The 22,048-nt window shown below is 41.2% G+C and overlaps 1 protein-coding gene and 1 long non-coding RNA gene across 5 annotated transcripts in view; one reads left to right on the top strand and one right to left on the bottom strand.

Moving 5' to 3' along the window:
• Nucleotides 1-22,048, top strand: part of LOC102003099 — a 35,084-nt gene continuing 13,036 nt past the window's right edge. For 2 of the 4 annotated variants that reach the window (XR_263126.2, XR_263125.1), the window contains exons 1-2: nt 1-271; nt 8,342-8,613. This is a non-coding gene — a long non-coding RNA (uncharacterized LOC102003099). Of the gene's footprint in view, nt 272-8,341; nt 8,614-9,931; nt 10,017-18,524; nt 18,641-22,048 lie in introns of all 4 variants that reach the window. The other 2 variants (XR_001236594.1, XR_263124.1) reach the window with 2 other exon arrangements.
• The window catches only part of Tmco1 (transmembrane and coiled-coil domains 1), a 48,432-nt gene continuing 46,923 nt past the window's right edge, over nt 20,540-22,048 (bottom strand). Inside the window, exon 7 of the mRNA XM_005398244.2 lies at nt 20,540-21,079. Within this exon, the coding sequence (XP_005398301.1) occupies nt 20,981-21,079 (99 nt within the window). The 3' untranslated portion in view covers nt 20,540-20,980. The remainder of the gene's footprint in view (nt 21,080-22,048) is intronic.

The raw sequence follows: 22,048 nt of genomic DNA, 5'->3' as shown, positions 1-22,048 counted from the left end.
TCCCACGCATCTGCAGCAGCGCTTTATGAACAGAAACTCCTGTGCAATCTGGACGTTCCAGCAGGCTTCTGAACTCTGCAGGCTGCAGCGTTTTCTTCCTTTAGCTACCAGCACACCAGCGCATTAGAGTGTTTTTTAGTTTTAGAGTAGAAATAAACTATTCTGGTCAATTTTTCCAGCGCATTGTACCAGTTTCATAACCCTTCCAGTGCTACTGAGGTGTGTCCGGTTTGGTCCTCACATGGAAACGGCAATGCCCAACTCAGCACAGGTGGGGCCAAATTCAGAGGACTTCCTGTTGTTATTGTCCATCAGGAGCAAGACTGGGCTGAACTATATAGGGAGTCCCTGCCTCAAGAAAAACAAAAAAGAAAGAAAGAAAAAGACAGGGAAAGAAAGAAAAGCCGGATATGGTGGTGCACACCTGTAATCCCAGCACTTGGGAGGCTGAGGCAGGAGGGTCCTTGGGAGTTCAAGGGCAGCCTGAACTGCATAGTGAGACCCTGTCCCAAAAAGACCAAAAATAAAAATGGTAAACCTCTTCCAAAATAACTGTTTCTTTTACCTGCCTGTGCTTGTATTCTTAATATTATTTATATTTTTTAATTAGCAAAACTCAAAGCTTTATAGCTATCAAAGTCCCTTTCACATTTATCTTCTCACTTGATATATTATAACCTGGTGAAGAAAAGGAGACGTTAGTACATGCTTCTTCCACACATAATTCAGTAGCAGCCTGGTGAGGTAATCGCCAGGTATCCCTACTGTACAGACAGGAACCTAGCTCAGAAAAGTCACAGAGCTTCCCCATACAGAAGCTGGGATCGGGGTCCAGCTCTGTGTAAACCCAAAGAAAATGTATTCTTACTATACCAGGTCCAAATCTTGTCCCCATGAAGGTGGCTGTGAAAATTTGTTCCTATTAATGTGGTTACTTACTAAGGAAAAGAGAGGTGTTTGAAACCCAGGAAGCTGGCCCTTAGAAGAAGATGGAAGTAACACTGTAAATTTCCTGGGACAACCTTGTTAGCAGTACCCCCTGAGGTATCAGGGAAGCCACAGAGGGTCTTGGTCAACTGTACAAGTGCAGGGTGAAAATTCAGAGACAGAGAGGGGAGTGCCAGGAGAGGCGCCCGCTAGAATGGTGCATGCTGGATGTCAGGCATGGGAGCACAGAGAGACAGGAAAAAATGGAATTGACACTAAAAGGCAGGGGAGCCCAGGAGAAACTGCCTACCCCGATTTGATTAGAGCAGCCTTGCCTTCCACATATCCTCCCTCAGGCGACTGGGGTGGAGAAGTGAAGTAATACGGTACCCTTCCCCGTCCTCAGGCCAAGCATTGTGTTCTAAGGTCCCGCTGTTCCTCCCCAAGGCATCAGGCCTCCAGCCACTGCTGTGGCTTGGTTTCACCATTAGTGTGTACAGTACTCTTTTCTTGGATAGCTGTATCTTCCAAAAGAAAAAATACCTTTAGGGAACAGCCAGCTAGCTCTTTGTCTCTTCTCTAGAATTACATGAAAAGTACACACTCATACACACTTGTACACAATCGCATTTTAATTTCCTGAACAATAATATCTACTGTTCTTATAATTCCTTCAATGAGAAGCTAGAAAACTTTCCACATAAAAGACCAGAAAATAGCCAGGCTTGCTGATGCATGCCTGTAATCCCAGCACTGGGGAGGCTGAGGCAGAAGGATCGCTGTAAATTCGAGGCCAGCCTGGGCTACACAGTGAGACCTTGTCTCAAATAAAAGGAAGGAAGGAAGGAAGGAAGGAAGGAAGGAAGGAAGGAAGGAAAGGAGGGAGGAAGGAAGGGAGAGAGAGATAAAGAGAGAAAGAAGAAAAAATAATTCAGAATCTTCCTGCCCATTTTCATGGGGCTTTTCTCTTCTAATAGTTTATAGGTTGCATTTAAGCATGAGTATCCTTACATTCTTCTTATATAATTGTGTCACTCAAGACCTAGCAGGCTTCCTAATTCAAACTGCCTATCACCCAGACTAGGTTCTTCATGAATACAGCATTTGTTGAAGAGACAAATGAATAGCAGTTTGAGTCAGAGTTGTTGCAAGCCTAGACTTTGAAGTTGTCCCTCAGTGCAACTAGAAATAAAAAAGGCAAAATCATAATTCACACCGCTGCAACCCAGAGGATTATAAGAAACCACTTTAAAAATTTATATTCAAATAAATTACAGAAACTAGAAGAAATCAAGAGATTCCTAAATAAAAACGAATTACCAGAACTGAGCCATGAAGATATAAAAACTCTGAATAGGCCAATAACAGGTAAAAAAAAAATAGAGGTGGAAACAAGAACTCTATCAACAAAGAGAAGCTTAGGACTTGATGGATTCATTGCCAAATTCTACCGACACTTCCTCAAACTCTTCAGTGAAATTGAAAGACCAGGAATACTGCCAAACTCATTTCTGGAAGCTAGCATTGCCATGATTCCAAAACCAGACAAAGAATTTAACAAAAAAAGAAAACTACAGGTCAGTCTCTAATGAACATAGATGCAAAAATCTACAACATGATGGCAAAAAGCATGCAAAAAATCATCCAAAAAAATCATACATTATGACCAAGTGGGCTTCATCCCAGGGATGCAAGGATAGTTTGACGTATATAAATCAATAAATGTAATACATCGTGTAAACAGAAGCAAAGACAAAAATCACTTCATCATGTCAATAAACTCAGGAAAAGCCTATAGCAACATCCAAATTCATTCATGATGAAATTAGGTATAGCAGGACCTTATTTCAAACTGATAAAAGCCTTTTATGACAAACCCACTGCCAGCATCAGAGTAAAGGGCAAAATACTGAAGGCTTTTCCTGTAAAATCAGGAACAAGGCAAGGATGCCCATTCTCACTATTCCTGTACAATACAGTACTCAAAACTTTAGCCAGAGCAATTAGGCAAAAGAAAGAAATAAAAAGGGATGTATACAGCAACAGAAGAAGTCTGGCCGGGCATGGTGGTGCACAACTGTAATCCTAGCACTCTGGAGGTTGAGGCAGTAGGAGCCTTGCTTCCAGACCAGCCTGGGCTACAAAGTGAGCTCAAGGCCAGCCTGAACTGCACAGTGAGACCCTGTCTCAAAAAGACAAAAAAAAAAAAAAAAAGCAATGGAAGAAGTCAAATTATACTTATTCACAGATGACATGACCCTTTACATAGAAGACCCAAAAATCCCCACCAAACAACTCCTATAACTAAGAAACAAATTCAGGAAGGTAGCAAGATACAAAATAAAAGCTGGGCATGGTGACACACACCTGTAATCCCAGCACCTGGGAGGCTGAGGCAGGAGGATCGTTGTGAGTTTGAGACCAGCCTGGGCTACAAAGAGAGCTCAAGGCCAGCCTGAACTCCATAGCAAGACCCTGTCTCAAAAAGACAAAAAAAAAAGATACAAAATAAATACACAATAATCAGTCACATTCCTGTACACCAACAATGAATCCACAGAAAGAAATTAGGAAAACAATTCTACTCACAACAGCTTCCAAAAAAATTAAAGACTTATAATCAACATAACCAAGAATGTGAAAACTATAGTATTCTCAGGAAATACTACAATGAAAACTGTAATATTCTGGGGAAAGTGAGAGAAGAGAGAAAAGAGAAGACAAAGAGAAGAGAGAAAGAAATAGGCAGAGAAGAGAGGAAAGGAGAGGAGAGGAGAGGAGAAGAGATGAGAGGAAGAGAAAGAGGCAGGCTGAAGAAGACAGAAGACATGAAAAGACATTCCCTATTCCCCAATAGGAAGAACCAATATTGTAAAAAGGGGCCATATTACCAAAATGATATATAGATTTAATGCAATCTTAATCAAAATACAACAGCATTTTTCACAAAAATAGGAAAAAAATACCAAAATTCAAGCAGAAGCAGAAGCTGCCAGGTGTGGTGGTGCACGCCTGTAATCGCAGCACTTGGGAGGCTGAGGCAGGAGGATAGTTGCAAGTTTGAGAGCAGCGTGGGCTACAAAATGAGTTCAAGGCCAGCCTGAACTGCATAGCAAGACCGTGTCTCAAGAAGACCAAAATAAAACACACACAAAAAAAAAACCACAAAAAAAAAAACCACACAGAAGCAGAAGAGATGCAAAATAGTAAAAACAATCCATAGCTATAGTGATAAAAACAGCATGATACTGGCACAAGAACAGATGTATAGATCAATGGGACAGAATAGAGAATGCAGAAACAAATCCAGGCACATTCTGATACCTGATCTGTAACAAAGGGGAAAAAGTTCTAATAAAAAAAAAGTAATGGTGTGATGGCACATGCCTGCAACCTCAGCATTTGCAAAGCTGAAGAAGGATTGCTACAATTAAGAGGCTGGCCTGGACTACATAACGAGTTCAAGGCCAGCCAGAACTACATAGCAAGACCCTGTCTCAACCAAAATAATAATAATAAATTAATTTTTAAAATGTTAAAGGTAGCCTCTTTAACAAGTGGTGCTAGCCTAGAAAAACTGCCTATCCACATGCAGAAGAATGAATCTAGACCCATATCTCTCACTCTATACTGAAAAAAAAATTAAAATGGATCAAAGACCTAGATACTAAAACAGAAACACTAAATCTACTGAAAGATAAAATAGGTAAAACTCTTGAAGATATAGGTATAGGTGAAGACTTTCTAAACAGAACCCAACTGCACAAGAAATAACACCAAGGATCCATAAATGGAATTATATCAAATTAAAAAGCTCCATACCATAAAGTAAACAATCAGTGGGGTGGAAAGATAACCTACAAAATGGAAAAAAATTGCCAGCCATTTTTTGGACAGAGGACTGTATCTAGAATATATAAGGAACCCAGGGGAAAAGCTCCTACAGTAATAGGTCATAGCAGAAAATGCTCCCCTACCAGCCAGTATACTTCAGCTTCTGTTAATTGCCCATGTAATAGTTTCTGTTACAGTTCCTGTTACTTCTGTGTCTTCGAAGTGGCTGGTCACCGTGATGCATATTGTAAAAACCAATCAAAGAGAGCCAAGTACTCTCCCTTTTTATTTGCAAACCCCATGAAAACCTCCCTCCATGAGCCTTCGGGATCTGACATTTTTTCTTGAGTTCAGTGCTTGTCAATATAAATAAATCTGCCTCCAAATCCTGGGTAATGTTTTCGTGTTTCTATTTGCCATAGCAAGGTGAGATACTGAGGGTAGCAGCTATGAAACAGTACCACACAGAAACCTAAGGACACCTGACTACTGGCTGAGACTGTTTTGGTTTTTTTTTTTTTTGGTCTAGTTTTTTTTTTTTTTGAGACAGGGTCTCGCTGTGCACCTCAGGCTGGCCTTGAGCTCACTTTGTAGCTTAGGCTGGCCTCGAACTCACAACAATCCTCCGGCCTCAGCCTCCCAAGTGCTAGAATTACAGGAGTGTGCCACCACACCCAGCTTATAGAGTTTTTTGTTTTTTGTTTTGGTACTGGGGATCAAACCCAGAACCTTGCCCTTGCCAGGCAGGCACTTGTGCCACTGAGCTATATCCCCAGCACTGGCTGAGACATTGGACCTACCAATTTATATGCATTTAGCACCTGGATTTTACAGATATTTAACATCTAACACAGTATTTTAAATAATGTCCTTAAAGGTCCATAACCTTCTTCTGAAACAGATTAGAATTTCATGAGCCAGAAACTGTTGTGGTTAAGTGTTTATCTGGCTGGTGCATCAGCCCCACTCATGCCTGGAGTGTGTGTGTCACTTAATTAAATATTTATACTAATTTACATGAAGTAGTATATATGCTTTCTTTGTTAAAACTGATTCCCAAAAGAAGATCTAATATCTGAGAAAAAAGTGATTTAAAAATTGCTTTAGTCAATCTTTTTTTTTTTTGTCTTTTTGAGACAGGGTCTTGCTATGCAGTTCAGGTTGGCCTTGAGCTCACTTTGTAGCCCAGGCTGGTCTCGAACTCACAATGATCCTCCTGCCTCAGCGTCCAGAGTGCTGGGATTACAGGTGTGTACCACCACACCTGGCATCAATCTTCTATTTAAAGACTCATTAAGATTCTGAAAGTTTCCTTAAACATTTCAGTAAAATCCTTTGTACTTTATAAGGACAAATGATAATGTTAGTGGTATTTATAATTCTGGTGACCCACAAAAGCCTTAGGATGCAATCCTCACACATGATAAGGGCCTAAAATATTTCCTTTTGAAAACAGGCATCATGAAGACAGAAAAACAAAAGACATGTGACAGTGAAATTATTCTATATGCCAATAAATATTTGTCAAAGTCCATAGAATGTACACAGAGAGATCCTGTCAAAGCTAATTGATAAGGTGTATGTTAAAGAACAAAATCTTGGCTCTGTCTCTTTACAAATGAATTTAAACAAGTCATGAAACTGGCACTGCAAAACAGAACTTTAAAAGTTGGGTTTTGCTTCTTGTAGAGATACAATTTCTCCAGAGTTCTTTCTGCTAAGCATATAACCAACACTTCCTCCCCTCAGCCTAAAAGAAGTGACAGAATATGTAGAAGCCTGTCCCAGAAGGCAGGAGCCCAGGTTCCATTCCACTAGAAAAAGGAATTAATCAAAGATAGCCAGAAATGATAAAGCAGATATGGAGATGTACATTGTCTCTGGGCCCACCCCCTCTGTTCCTTACTTATTGATGGCTATATCTCCATGGAGCTAGCTTTGAATAAATCCTTTTTTCCTTTTTACTAAATAAATGGCTTCCTTTGATTGGGTCAGCAGTTAGTAAGCAAACTTGAGAACACGTAACTCAAAGTGCTTAAGTGCTTGGTAACAAACCTCCAAATGAACACTCCCAAAAAAAAAATCTCAAGGATGTCTTAGAGACAATGAAAGTGACAATGTCAAAATGTCCCATAGAATGAATACACCAGGAAGTACAATCAGGGAGAAGAGAAATAAGCAACAATGTCAGGAACAATACAATGTCAGGAATAATTCATAGTTGATACCTATAAGTTATAACTACCAACATGAATAGTCTCAATTCGCCAATCAAACGACACAGATTAGCAGAATGGACCAGGAAAGAAAGCCCAATGGTATACTGCATACAGGAAACACATTTAGCTGGGCTTGGTGGTGCATGCCTGTAATCCCAGCACTGGGGAGGCTGAAGCAGGAGGATCATTTTGAGCTCCAGTTTGAGGCCAGCCTGGACTACAAAGTGAGTTCAAGACAAGCTTGAACTGCATAGTGAGATCCTGTCTCAAAAAGACAAAAAAAAAAAGTGGAAGACCTCTGTAGCAAAAATTTCATCACTCTGAAAAAGGAAATCATGGAAGACATCAGAAAATGGAAAAATATTCCCTGTTCCTGGACAGGCAGAACCAATATAATCAAATGGATAGATAGATAGATAGATAGATAGATAGATAGATAGATAGATAGATAGATAGATCTGGGATATAGATATATATATCCCAGTCAAAACACTAACAGCTTTACTCACAGATCAAGAAAAAACAATCCTAAAATTCATATGGAACAAGAAAGGACCCAGAATAGCAAAAGCAGTCCTAAATCCTAACAAAAGCAAACAAGTGGTATCATAATCCCAGATATGATGTTATACTACAAAGCTACTGTCATAAAAACAGCATGGTACTGGCACAAAAACACACATGTAGATCAGTAGACCAGAAGAGAGGAAGTAGAAACAACCCCATGCACATTCAGCAATTTAATCTTTGACAAAGGGGCAAAAACCATAAACGGGAGGAAAGACAGCCTCCTTAGCGAATGGTGCTGAGAAAATTGGATACCATAAGCAGAAGACTGAGTCTAGACTCATATACCTCACTATGTACTAAACTAAAATCAAAATGGATCAATGCTGTCAAACAGAAACAGAAACATTTATTCTTCTGGAAGATTACGTAAAACTCTTGAAGGCACAGGCAGAGGCAAGGACTTCCTACACAGAACCCATGGCACAAGAAATAACACCAAGAATCAACCAATTGGATCATAATAGATGAAAAGCTTCTGCATAGCCAATAAATAAATGCAAAAATGTTCAACATTCCTGCTCATCAGAGAAATGCAAATTAAAAGAGATGATACCCTCTTACTCAAGAATGAATGGCTATCACCAAGAAGTCAAATAATAACAAATGCTGGCAAGAATGTGGGGGAAAGGAATTCTTTAACATGACTGGTGGGAATGTAAACTAGTGCAGCTCTTCACTGTCCCCGCAGCCAGAGTTTCTAGGCAGTCCTCATGCTTGTTTCATCTCTCTGTTTCCTTATTCCTGTCAGACAACCACTTACTGTTTTTCGTTGTTTTGCTCTCTTGTGGCAGGGGGCTGAGACACCGGGCGAATGGAAGGAGAGGTTAAGAATAGAAAGGTGTTATCACACCTGCCGTGCATTCACAACATCCATGTCTTCATGCTCTGCTGTTTGAGTGCCGCTTCTAGAATCTTCTCAGCACCTGACCCACTCTACCTGCCTCCCTGCCCCTGCGCAGTGGGTACAAAGCTCTATACTTCTCTAGAAAGCAGGCAGGACCAATTACCATCACTAGGTGGCACACACACATCAGCAGGAAGATGAACTGTGGAAACCATGAAGGTAAGAAAACTAGACCCATGCAATGAAGAGGGGATTTGAAAAATGAGGTAAATAGATTAAAATATGCATTGCACTTTTGAAATCTTTTTTTGTTTGTTTGTTTTTTGCCTTTTTGAGACAGGTCTCGCTATGCAGTTCAGGCTGGCCTTGAGCTCACTTTGTAGTCCAGGCTGGCCTCGAACTCACAACAATCCTCCTGCCTCAGCCTCCTGAGTGCTGGGATTACAGGCATGCACCACCATGCCTGGCTAGTTGTTTTTCATTTTAAAGAGGAAAAAAAAAAACAAAACAATTTTTGTAATTAAGTGTTCAGCTGTCTGATCATTTGACATTGCCCCCATCGGACAGGATCCCCATAGAACTGTAAATGTGCTACCAGAATGATTACTTTTCTCTCATTGCTGAGACAAATACCTGACACCCAAAATTAAGGAACGAAAGGTTTACTTAGCTCACAGTTTGCGGAGGTTTCAGTCCATAATCAGCTGGCTCCAAGGCAGGGTGGCACATGGCACAGGGGCAACACTTCAAGGCATAGCAAAGGCAGCAAGAGCACAAGGGTCGGTGGGTGGGAAAATAAGCCTCTTTTTCCTCCCTTATGTTCTAAGCAGGCTATTCCCCGCTCTACCCGCGAGCTCACACAATCTCCATGTCCTGCTCTTGCACAGGATGAGGATGTTTACAAAGGACTCTGGCTCCCTGCTGAGTCCTGTAAAGGTCTAAACTTCTCAATCTGACACACTATATCAACCATTACACTTGGTAGTGCTGGGGTTTGAGCTTAGGGCCTTGAACATGGTAGGCAAGCACTACCACTGAGCTGCATTCTGTTTACTTCTTATTTTGATACAGGGTCTCATGAAATCACTCAGTTGCCCAAGCTAGGCTGGAACTTTCAGTCCTCCTGCTCAGCCGCCCACATAGCTGGAATCATAGGTGCGTAGCACCTCACCTAGCTCCAGATCATGCCACTTCCCTGCTTGTAGTCAATGGCTACTTACTGTTTCCTGCCTTCTTGCTTTTGGGTGCATTATTCTTCCCACCTTGAATGCTTTCATTACAACTGGATCTATGTAACATACCCTCCTCTGTGCTCCTAAAACAGTGTTCATCTCTGCTTACCATATTTCATTGGTTCACTCAAATGTCTTCACATTTGTACTCCTAAGCTCCTTGAAGGCAAGGGTTTTGTTTTAATGATTTCACCGACACAGAACCCCAAATCCTCTCCAAGGAAATCAGTGGTTTCCTTTCTTGTAAACCCCGCTCTATGGCAGAACACACTGCAATCATTCGTGTTTGTCTGCCTTGCTCCCAGAGGATACGGACTGTGTGTTGTGAGTGCCTGCCCCTAGCCTGGTATGCTGAGTTGCTCTGGCGCGGCTGAAAATCATGGAGGTGAGGTAAGAATCATATTGTTAGAATTTTTAAGGATTGAATCATATCACAATTAAAGAGATTGTGGAGCTGGGGATTTAGCTCAGCGGCAAAAGATCCTGCCTGGCAAGCGCAAGGTCGTGAGTTCGGTCCCCGGTACCGGAGAAAAACCAAAAAAAAAAAAAGAGATTGTGATCTCCACATCTGCAGTCATATAACTTTCAAGACAAGACACTGTAGCACTTTGTGCTAGCTGAAGTCTCCGGGGTGTTTTAATCTTTATTGGGTATCAATAAATCCCATCTACTGTGATAAGCAAGGAATGGGTTCTATTATTTATTTTTCATTGGTGGAGAAGATAAGGTTTTTAATTAAATGGGGGGCCTTAAATTACCCAGTGAACATGGAGAGCAACCTAGACTAGAAGGAAATGAAATTTGTTTATCTACAAGTCCAGCACTTTATCAGCAAGATTTTACTGATAAAGCTGAAGCTTTCAGACAAATGAAGCTTAGAAAAATAATCTACTGCCAACCTAGATAGGTTTTTGAACGTTTTCTGAGTATGTAGTTCACTGCCTGGAACTACTGTCCTCTTTTGTTTGGACGGAATGATGCTCACAGTAGCCACTTGTTAAGGTATTTTTTGTTGTTTTTGTTTTTTTCTTCCATACTGCAGACTGAACCTAGGGCCTTTGCACTTAGCTATATTCTCAGTCCTTTTGTATTTCATTAAATCTATTTGTTTATTTATTTATTTATTTTTTCTTTTTCTTTTTTGGTCTTTTTGAGACAGGGTCTTGCTATGTAGCCCAGGCTGGCCTCAAACTCCCAATGATCCTCCTGCCTCAGCCTCCTGAGTGCTGGGATTACAGGCAGGCACTGCTACACACAGCTATTTAGGTTTTTTGAGACAAGGTCTCTCGTTTTGTAGTTCAGGCTGGCCTCAGACTCATGGCGAGCTTCTTGCCTCAGCCTCCCAAGTACTGAGCTGACAGGCATGCACCACTATGCCTGTTGATTTATTTTTTGAGACAGGGTCTCACTAAGTCACTGTATGGTCTAGGCTGGGCTCAAACTTGTGATTGCCTCAGTCTCTCAGAGTGCTGGGATTACAGCACGCAGCAGCCACCTCATCTACGTTCTAGTTCTTAGATTTTGAGCACAGATTCCTACTAAACTCACTTTTGTGTCCATAGTACCTGTAGCACAAGGTCCTGTTAAATATGCTGGGTATATAAAGATATGCAGTGAAATCCTAATACCAGTGTCCCAGTGTCGAGGTCCTAAAATTTTCTGGACTTCCAAGAATTATATTTCAGCATGTGTGAGGAAAGAAGTCATGGCTTTGACTAATGGCTTTCTAGAAAATTGGTTTTTCTTGATTTTTTTGTCACTCAGTTACCCATTAATAATAGTCAAAGTCTTAGATGAGTCCACATGTTTTTGTTATTGTTTTGAGATAGTCTACATAGTCCAGAATAGCCTCAAACTTACAATCTTCCTGCCTCAGCTTCTCAGCTCCACCAGAGCTAGGACTACAGCTGTTCACCGTCACACCCAGTTTAAATCCACCACATCTAATTTGAACTGTTCTGTCAAGCTGACTTCAACTCTATTTCTTTCTTCATTCTCTCTCTCTCTCTCTCTCTCTCTCTCTCTCTCTCTCTCTCTCTCTCTCTCTCTCTAACAGTGTCTTACTATGATGCTCAGGCTAGTCTCAAACTCACAAGTTCAAGCAGTTCTCCTGTGTCAGCCCCCCTAGTAGCCAGGACTACAGGGGTAATTTCTACAACAGGCCAATCGCCCTTCTTTCCCTGTAGTGGGGATTAAACCCATGTTCTCATCCGTGTAGGTAAGTGGTCTACTTCCGAGTTACATATTCGGTCCCTTTTATTTTATGGTGGGTTTTTTTGGTTTGTTTTCTTTTTTTTATTGGTGCATTTTATTTTTTTAAATTTTTTTATGTTTTTGGTATCTGGAATTGAACTCAGGACCTTGAGCTTGCCAGGCAGGCACTGTGCTGTTGAACTATCTCCCCGGTTATTGGTAGATTTTAGACACACAGAATGATCACATTCATCATTGGGAGTTTGTACCTGTACATGATATATCTTGCTTCTTTTCTCCCCATTCTCCCCTCTTCCTTTCAATCCCGTTACCTCCTTATCTACAAAAGCTTTGTTACCACTTTTTCCTTCTGTTTTTCTTTGTTTCTTCTTTCCTTCCTCCCCTCCCTCCCTTGGTCCCCTTCCCATTTGAACATTTTCTTCCCATTTCCCAGCATCTGTTATACATTTTAGTCCTTATTTACACTTTCCGTTTCTCACATCAGAGAAACAATGTGTGTTTTTTTTGTTTTTTTGTTTTTTTGTTTTTTGTTTTTGTCTTTTTGAGACAGGGTCTCACTATGCAGTTCAGGCTGGCCTTAAACTCACTTTGTAGCCCAGGCTGGTCTTGGACTCCCAACTATCCCCCTGCCTCAGCCTACCCAGGGCTGGGATTACAGGCATGCACCACCATGCCCAGCTCAACAATAGAATTTACACGTGTCTAATTTATTTCACTTAAGAGAATGGTCTGAAGGTGTGTCCATTTAGTTAGAAATGTTACAAGCTTACAGTCCCTTTTATTTTCAGACAGAGTCTTGCTGTGTTGCCCAGCCTAGCCCCAAATTTGTTGTCCTCTTACTGCAGTCTCTGAACAGCTGGGATTACAGGTGTGTGCTGTCACACCCACCGAGTTTCCTAATGAAATTCCAAAGATCTCTTAGTATCTCTGTCTCTAGAAGAGCTTGTTGTTGTCTCAAACCACCTGGTGCCAAAACACCTAGAGGCTGGTAACATGAGTGGATTATGAACAGATTCTTTTTGAAAAATGGAAGAATAAAATATTCAAATGTATGTGAGATGACTATTGCATGAAACTTGTATATATGGATTGCAATGGTGTAATTCCTTGCCCTATACTGTAGCCAAGAAAGTTTGAAAATGTTGACATAGTGGCACACAGCTGCAATTTCAGCACTCTGGGAGGCTGAGGCAGGAGGACTGCAAATTTGACGCCTATCTGGATAACTCAATGTGACCCTGTTTCAAAATAAAAAATAAGGGCTGGGGTTATAGCTTAGTGGCACAGCACCTGCCTGGCAAGCACAAAGTTGTGAGTTCGATTCCTGGTACCTCAAAAAAAAAAAAAAGATTCTCAAAATAAAAAAATAAAAGATTGGGGTGTAGCTCACTGTGAAGGCCTGGGGTTCAATTCCCAGTATGTTTGTTTATTTTTTGTCTTTTTGAGACAGGGTCTCACTATGCAGTTCAGGCTGGCCTTGAGCTTACTTTGTAGCCCAGGCTGGTTTCAAACTTGTAAAGATCCTGCTGCCTTAGCCTCCCAACTGCTGGGATTACAGGCGTGCACCACTACACCCAGCTCTATGTTTTTGTTATATCTGTTTAAGATCAAATTGACTCTTCAGCAAATGGTTGGAATAATTATAAATCTAAAAATCACTTTTATGTAATAAAAGACCTTTGATTATACTGTAGGATTTCTTGGGCATCCAGATAAACCTTGGATCCAAATATACATTTCTGGATTAAAATCTATGTTTAGCTTCCATCTGCAAGGTAGCCCTTTGAAATAGCATCCCTTAGTGGGCTTTTGTTTATCCTTTTCTTTGCCCATCTGGTGACAGGTGAATAAATTTAAAATTTCTTCCAAGATTCAAAAATTCTTCATAATATAAACTATTTAGAAGGTGATACAAGAATGAGGCAATGATTTTTAAAAATGGAATAAGGACACGTGGTAGTCACTGAAGTGATCCTCTTTGCAGACTTTGACTTTGTTACATGAGCACGCCGCGCACGTGAGGTAACAGGTCTGGACGGCGGCCAGGTTGCCTCAGCTCACGCTGCAGCCCAATAGGCTCAGCACTGCTAGGCGCTGGAGTACAAAAAGCTTCGACCCTCATACCGCAGGAGCCGGTTCTTCCTGTTTCTGCCACCTACTGGTGTGTGATTTTGGATAACTCACTGAAAACCTCTCCACCTGATTTGGCATCCATGCCGTGGGAATAAGAAGATACCTAGTTCCTTCCCAAAGTACTGCTGTGTTTGAAGACCAATACTTTTACTATGCCAGGCATGATATCATTTGTTTTATATAATCCATCAAAAATGCTATGAAGTAAAGATGGATGCAGTATATCACAAGTTCGAGGCCAGCCTGGGCAGCTCACTGAGCTCCTGTCTCAAAGTGAAAAAAGAGGTAGAAACGGCAGGCAGTTGTGGAGCAACCCACAGTACTGTTTTTTAAAAAAGAAAGAATCCACTGTGAGGTAAAAGCCTATGTATTTGATGTGACTTGTGACTAAAATAAATAATCTGACGGTTGACCTAAAGTTAATTACAGGGTTGAGCCAAGAAAAAAATACATATTTTAGCGACATTTACCTTAACTGGAAACACGCAAATATACAAGCACTCACTTTTGATGTAAGACGAAGTCTTTTTGCTTGAGCGCGAGTCTGTTGGTTGGAGTCTCACTCTTTTTTGTATTAAGTCCAACTCAAAATGTTTTACTACTGATTTCTAGTTTTGGTTTCTGTGAAGTGCATATGAGCTAAATACAAATGGAAGGCTGTGACTGCTGAATCTTTCCAAGTTTTTTGTTGCTTTTTATGTCTCTGCTGTATCATCCACATGCAAATGAACAGTGATTTTTTTTGTATGTTTGTTTGTTTTCCAGTATGGGAATTGAATTCATGACCTCGTGCTTGCCAGGCAGGAGCTGTGCCGCTGAACTAAATCCCCAGCCCCAAACAGTGATTATTTTTAACAACTTGTCTTATTAGGTCATTCCAAACCAGGTTACTTTTCATGGGAGCAATCTTGATCTTGTATTCATATCTTATTAATTTACATAATACATAATGTATTTAATTAAAATAACGAGTAAAGAATTCTGTTATACAATCCCCTGGTAGAAACTAAGGTGCCACGAATGTGATCATTATATATACCTAAAATGTACCAATAAACAATTAATTAAAAAAAAAACTCGAGGTGCCTAAGAATTGTCAAGTGTCCAGTGTGGCCTGGTGTGGTGGCTCATGCCTGTAATTGCAGCACTAGGGAAGCTGAGGCAGGGGGACTGCCCTGAGTTCAAGGCAAACCTGGGCTACACAGAGGAAAGGAGCCTGCCAGGGAGGCTACTGCAGGGGGTCTTGCATGTGTATCTAAATTCTCATGGATGCTTTTCTGTATTGTGTAAATCGCACAAAGGTCTGTAAGGAATGTTGTAAAAAAATTGTTCTGTTGCATATATGTAACTCAGAATATATCTAATATGCAATTAAACTTAAATGTACTTTGAATTAAAAATTTAAGGATTGGAAAATATAAAAAATAGATTTAAAAAAAGGGACAGTGATGAGGACTGGGGTGAGGCAGTGGTGGTGACACCCCCACCTGGGTGTCTTCCCAGGGGGTCTTCCCTCGTGAGCCAGCAGGTATGGGAAAGAAAACAGGGCACTGTCCTTACAGGCAGTGCTCCTACCACCCTACATGAGGCTCTTCTGTATGCTGTGCCTGCTGTCTTTCCACCCACTGTTGGATTGAGGAGTGGGACTATACCCTAAAACAGCGAGTAAGGAGTGGGTAGGTGTCCATGTCTGAGCACACTGAATATATTTTCAGTGTCTAGCCTAGAATCCCATTAAAACACTATATAAAGTACAATTAAAAGGGAATCTCTGAAAATTAAACCTAAAAGCCAAAGAAATGGCTGGGTGTGGTGGTGCATGCACGCACACCTGTAGTCCCAGCACTCACGAGGCTGAAGTGGGAGGATCACTGACAGTTGGAGGCCAGCCTGGGCTACAAAGTGTGTTCAAGGCCAGCCTGAACTGCGTAGTGAAACTCTGTCTCCAAAAGATAAAAAACAAAAACAAAAAACCTGAACTGAGAGCTGGACATGATGGCACAGGCCTGTAATCCCAGCTACTCAGGAGACTGAGGTAGGAGGACTACAAGTTTAAGCTCTGCCTGGGCAATTTAATGAGACCTTGTCTCAAAATGAAAAGCAAAAAGGGCTGGACATGTAGCTCCGTGCTGGAGTGCTTGCCTAGTATGCAGAGGCCCTGGGTTCCCTAGTACCATGAAACAAACCATCATGACACTGTGAATGGATCCCATACCAGCAGCACCTGCACCAGCTCGGACTACGTGAAACACGGGTTCTCAGGCTCCACCGCAGACGTGCAGATCAGAGACCTCTGCCTGTGGCCTCGCAGTTGGTGCTGCCCTGCAGAGGCATAGAGTGAAAGCCCCCACAACAGACCAGAAGATGGAAGAAGCACAACCATCCATTGTAACATGGGTGAATTATTTCATTCCTGGCCCTAAAACAACTGTAAAACATTTTGATATCTACAGACTATGCTATCAAGGAATTAGTGTCAATTTTTACAAGTATAACAGTGGTATTCAGTTTTTTGTTATATATGTTTAAAGTCCCTGATAAATATGATGTTTGGAATTTGCTTCATAATATAAAAAAGGCTAAGCTGGGCATGACAGTGCATGCCTACAATCCCATGCACTCTGGGAGGCTGAGTCAGGAGAATGGAAAGTCTGAGGTAGGCCAAGTAATTTAGCAACTTAGCTGGACTCTGCCTCAATATAAAAAATAAAGAAGGCTGGGATGTAGCCTAGTGTGAAGGTCCTAAGATCAATCTCTAGTACCACTAAATAAACAAATAAATAAAAAGAAGGGCACAGAAGTACAGATGATGCAATATTGAACACAAGTTGAAAATCCAGAAGCTGGATGATAGGTACTGTGTGTTAGTTATCCTAGCCTAGTCTCATACCCCTTCTTCCCTCTCACCTTCTCTCTCTCTCTCTCTCTCTCCCTTCTCTCTCTCGGTGGGGCCGATTAGAATCCAGGGCTTTGGGCATGCGAGGCAACTACTCTACCACTAAGCTTCACCCCAACCCCTAGATTATTTAACTTTAGTGTATTTTGTGGATTTTTCTCTTTCCAAAAAAGCATTAAAAATTCAAAACAAAAATTAAAAGATTGTAAATTATGTGGAATTAATCACAAAAGGGAAAAAGTATATAATAGTTTCACTTCAAGGACAGTATTGAAATACACAAAATAATGTTTTTTCAAAAAGCCTATGGTAAATTGGACATGGTGGTATATACATGTAATCCCAGCATTTGGGCAGCTGAGGCAGGGAGATCACAAATTTGAGGTCTGCCTGAACTACACAGCACAACCTTGTCACAAAAGACCAAAAACCAAAACCTACAATATACTAATAGGGAACAAAGTGCTTTTAAAACTATTTTTCTCTGCTATTGAAAGCAGGGAGTGCTGAACCACACCCTGTTCCTTTTTGAGACTGGGTTTTGCTAAGTCGCCCAGGGTAGCCTTGAACTGAGGAGCTGGGACGGCAAGCATGTGTTGTGGTGACTGGCAGCTTCTGTGGTAGTTACAGGGGGCCTGGCTGTCAGTCCTCTGAGGGTTTCTGACAATTCTCCAATACCCTTTTAACTCCCTGACCCCACTGAAATGGATGATTTAACCTGGGAGAGGAGGGGACCACAGTTTTGTCAAAGCCATCTGAGTATCTACACACATCAGCTGCCCAATTGTCTTTTGAGACAGGGTCTTGCTATGTAGTTCAAACTGGCCTTGAACTTATGGTGATCCTCCTGCCTTAGCCTCCCAAGTGTGGGCTTACAGGCCTGCAGCATGCCCAGCTTCTAATTTTCAAATTACTTAGCTTTCGAAATGCTATCTGTTAATAAATTCAGGTTTACCTGCATTTAATCTGCATTTTCAAGTCTACCACTTTATCAAATTATGAGTGCAATCTAAGCAGCCTAATACAGACATTAACAGTGGCTACAGGTTTTTCCCTTTATTATTATTATTATTCCTTTTTTTCTTTTGGTACCAGCAACTGGACTCAGGACCTTGCTCTTGCCAAGCAAGGTACTGTGCCACTGAGCTATATCCCTGGCCCGGTTTTTCCCCTTTGACAGGGCACCATCACCGTTACCTCAGGAAAGCAGTCAGACAGCCGTTGTGAGAACTGTTCCGAGGGCTCTGGCGTGAGGCTTCGTCTCCAGTAACTCATAATGCTCTGGATCTATAGTGTCACCCAAAGACTGGTCTTGAAACTTTTTCAGGACAAGTCATTCCAGAAAATTGCCTATTACAGGAGGGTCACTGCAAGTTCGAGACCAGCCTGGGCTACAAAGTGAGCTCAAGGCCAGCCTGAACTGCATAGCAAGACCCTGTCTCAGAGACAACAAACAAACAAAAACACCTGCTTATCAGTCTGCAGTGGACCCTCATATCTCCTTGAATTGAATCCTGTGAGGTGCCAGCTTTCCTGCTTCTGTAACGTACATACCTTGCGGTAGTGATGTTTTAAGAATACAGTAAACAGATCCTATCTCTGCTTTCTCCTCTCCCTTTTCCTCTCTATTTACCATGGAAATACAATTTGTATAGAAAACCCTGGGATCCATCAGAAATCTCCTTAGAAGACACCACTCTGAAGCCCTGGGGTGTAGGTGGTCTGGTGGGCTATGTTCTCACTCTATAAAGATGACGGCAGAACTCTGAAGGTAGGCCCTTTTCTTTGTCTACTTTATTTCAGATATCCCACGATTGCCATCATTATCATGAGCAGCATTTTCTTCATTATTAGTCTTTTAGTGACATGGAGAAAAGATCATTAGGACACTTACAAGTCATCATTAGCCATTAGCAATCATCCTGATAAAAGTAACCTCAAAGTAGATTTTTTTTTTTCTCCTTTGGTATTGGATCTTACTATGTAGTCCAGGCTAGCCTTGAACTTGCTTTATTGTCCCAGCTGGCCTCAAATGTGTGATCCTCCTGCCTCAGCCTCCCAAGTGCTGGGATTACAGGTATGAGCCACCACACGTTCAACTCCTGATATGTCTTCACCTGTGTTGACTGCTTTGTGAAATCAGATTTTAAAAAGACAAAGCGCAACTTCTGTGAGCTCTGTCTAGCTGTGAGATAAGGGAAGAGGACAGGAAGCGAAATACCACGTACCTATGGGGAAATGATAATATAACAGAACTTAGAAGCCAGACTACGTGGCTTCACACTGCTGAGGTCAAATTCTGACCATGTGACCCAGTTAGGTCACATTAAGCAAGTGACATCAGCTCTCCTGCCTCATATTCCCCATTAGTTAAATTGGAATAAGGTCAGAAATTACCATATAAGGTTGTCTTAAGATATTCCTTAAATTAAATAATCCATAAAACACTTAAATTTATACATTGAATATTTTATCAATTCCTACTGAAACCTTAGATAAGTTTCTTGTACCCTATACTTCCCCTTTTGGTGGGTCTTCTGTCCCTGAAATATGTCTTTTAATAATTCATTTATCCCTAATTTTATATGTCTAAAAATGTCCTTATTTTGCCCTGAGTTTTACAGTTTGGCTATCCATAAAATTCTAAAATGCTGGCCAGGTGTGGTAGCACATGCCTGTAATTCCAGTACTTGGGAGGCTGAGGCAGGAGGGTTGCTGTGAGTTCAAGGCCAGCCTGGGCTACAAAGTGAGCTCAAGGCCAGCCTGAACTGCATAGTGAGACCCTGTCTCAAAATGGCTCCCCCCTCAAAAAAAGTGAGTTCAAGTCCAGCCTGAAATGTATAGCAAAACTCTGCCTCAAAGAAAAAAAGACAAAAAAAAAAAAAAAAAAAAAAAAAAACCCTAAAAACCAGTCATAACTATGTGGATTATATGTTTATTTTTCCTCACTGGTATAATTCCTACAACTAAGGAGACTAATAGTAAGTACACACACACACACACACACACATGCACACACATCTATCAAGACCTCATATCTTTCTTTTTGTCTTTTTGAGACAGGGTCTCACTATGCAGTTCAGGCTGGCCTTCAGCTCACTTTGTAGCCCAGGCTGGTCTTGAACTCGCAAGGATCCTCCTGCCTCAGCCTCCTGAGTGCTGGGATTACAGGCATGCGCCACCACACCCGGCTCAAGACCTCATATCTAGAGACCCTGCTTATAGGACAGGTGCAGGAGCACCCTCAGAAGAACCCAGCAGGCTGTGACAAAATATGTAATGTGAAGGAAGCTGCTAAGAAGCCTCATTTTTTTTGGAGACAGGGTCTCACTGTGTAGTCCAGACTCGCCTTGAGTTCATTATGTAGCCCAGGCTGGCTTTGAACTGTGGCAATCTTCCTGCCTCAGCTTCGTAACTGTTGGGATTGCAGGTGTGTACCACACCTGGGAAGAGCTTCATTTTTAAACGCCTATGAGTCATTACTTTCTTTTCCAGTTTTGCTTTCCAGCTCCTACTCTAGGACAAGTCCATATTCTGAGCATATGAGGCAAGTACTGTAAAGTAGTACTTGAAAAGCTTTTAACTCTTATTGGCCAATGCTTATCCTATGTTCAGACTACTAAAAACTCATCTAAAAATATGCAAAACAGATCTCTCCTTATAGACAAAATGGTTAAAAATTTGGCGTCTTTATTGATGTTAAGTGATTTGGCTTTAAAAACACAACAAATAGTTCTAATTAAGCTTAGTTGCACAGACTGAACTTTTCTTCTAGATTTCCAGTGTTCACAGAGTCAGCTTCCACGGCAGAGGGCACACACGCAGGCTTGAGAGTCGCTCGCACCGCAAATGTGTACGTAAGCAAAGCAAGGAAGATATTTGTTTTACGTTACATAAAAATCACCTGAACTTAACTAATCAGTGCACTAATTAAAAAAAATTATCTGTGACCAAAAGCACTCTTCTGTTTGTTAGGCACCTAATCCCATTAAAAAAGCTGAGAAACAATTCCAAACAAGATGGAGGCCCTACAGCTCTTGCTATAAAATAGTTGCCAGTCTGACATGAGTGTCTGAAAAGAATGACAGGAATTAATGGGTTCTGCTTAAATTCAAGAAAACTTTCCAGAAGGAGGTGGAGGGCCAAGAAATCCACCTGCCTGCTTGGTGGCGGCTCGTGAAGGGGCAAGGCCAAGAATCTTCTGAATGTTCTGTGAAGAAAACATAGTAAACATTGCGTTTGAATATGAACTATAATGAGGTATTTTTACACAGATCTTAGGCAAGGAGAATGCATGCAAATTAAAAAGCGCTGTTTTGACCTGGCGTTGTAAGACTGTTACTGTGTTATCTTTAAAAAGGTCTACCTTGGGATGAAGATCACAGACCAGTACAAGCTCTCTTTACCTGATGTGCCCTGACCAAAGCTTATTTTTTCAAGTGGAACATCAGAAAAACTTATTTTTTGGTTTTTGAACAAGGTCCCACTCAATACAGGCAGCTTTGAACTCATAACCTCAAGGCTTGGATCACAGGCGTGTGCCACCACACTCAGCTATTTTTTACTTTTGAGATGCTGGAGTTGAGCACATACTAGCCAAGTGCTCCACCACTGAGCTAAACTCCCAGCCTCCAGATAAAATTTTACTTTTACCAGGAAGTATATAAAGTATATTCACCAGTTATTTCTTGTTAGCAAAGCTTTTTCTCTGATTATGGGTCTTCCGCATAGATTTAGGCATTACCATACTGTCTCTAATTTTCAGTTTCAATTCACTTACAACGGTAAAAAACTCAAAAAAAATTAAAGTGGTAAAAGACTCAAAAGACTTGCAAAGCAACAGGGGTTCAGGATTTCATAGACTTTTATTTGTTTTCTAAGACAGGGTCTTGCTATGTATTCAGGCTGGCCTTGAACTCACTATGTAGCCTCCAACTCATGACGATCCTGCTGCCTCAGCCTCCTGAGTGCTGGAATTATAGACATGTGCCACCACAGTCAGCCTGAGAATTTCATAGATTATCTGGTTTTTTTTTTGAGACAGGGTTTGGGGATGGGGATTTAGCTCAGTGGTAGAACGCTTGCCTAGCAAGCTGGAAGTCCTGGGTTCGGTCCTCAGCACCAAAAACAAAAACTAAAACCCATCTGAAAAAAAAAAAATAAAATAAAAAAAAAAAAA

The sequence above is a fragment of the Chinchilla lanigera genome, unplaced genomic scaffold (genome assembly GCF_000276665.1).
Source record: "Chinchilla lanigera isolate Chin_1 unplaced genomic scaffold, ChiLan1.0 scaffold00061, whole genome shotgun sequence".
NCBI classification, from domain to species: Eukaryota; Metazoa; Chordata; class Mammalia; order Rodentia; family Chinchillidae; genus Chinchilla; species Chinchilla lanigera.
The sequence above is the reverse complement of the archived record's forward strand: the minus strand, read 5'-3'. Positions and strand labels throughout refer to the sequence as shown.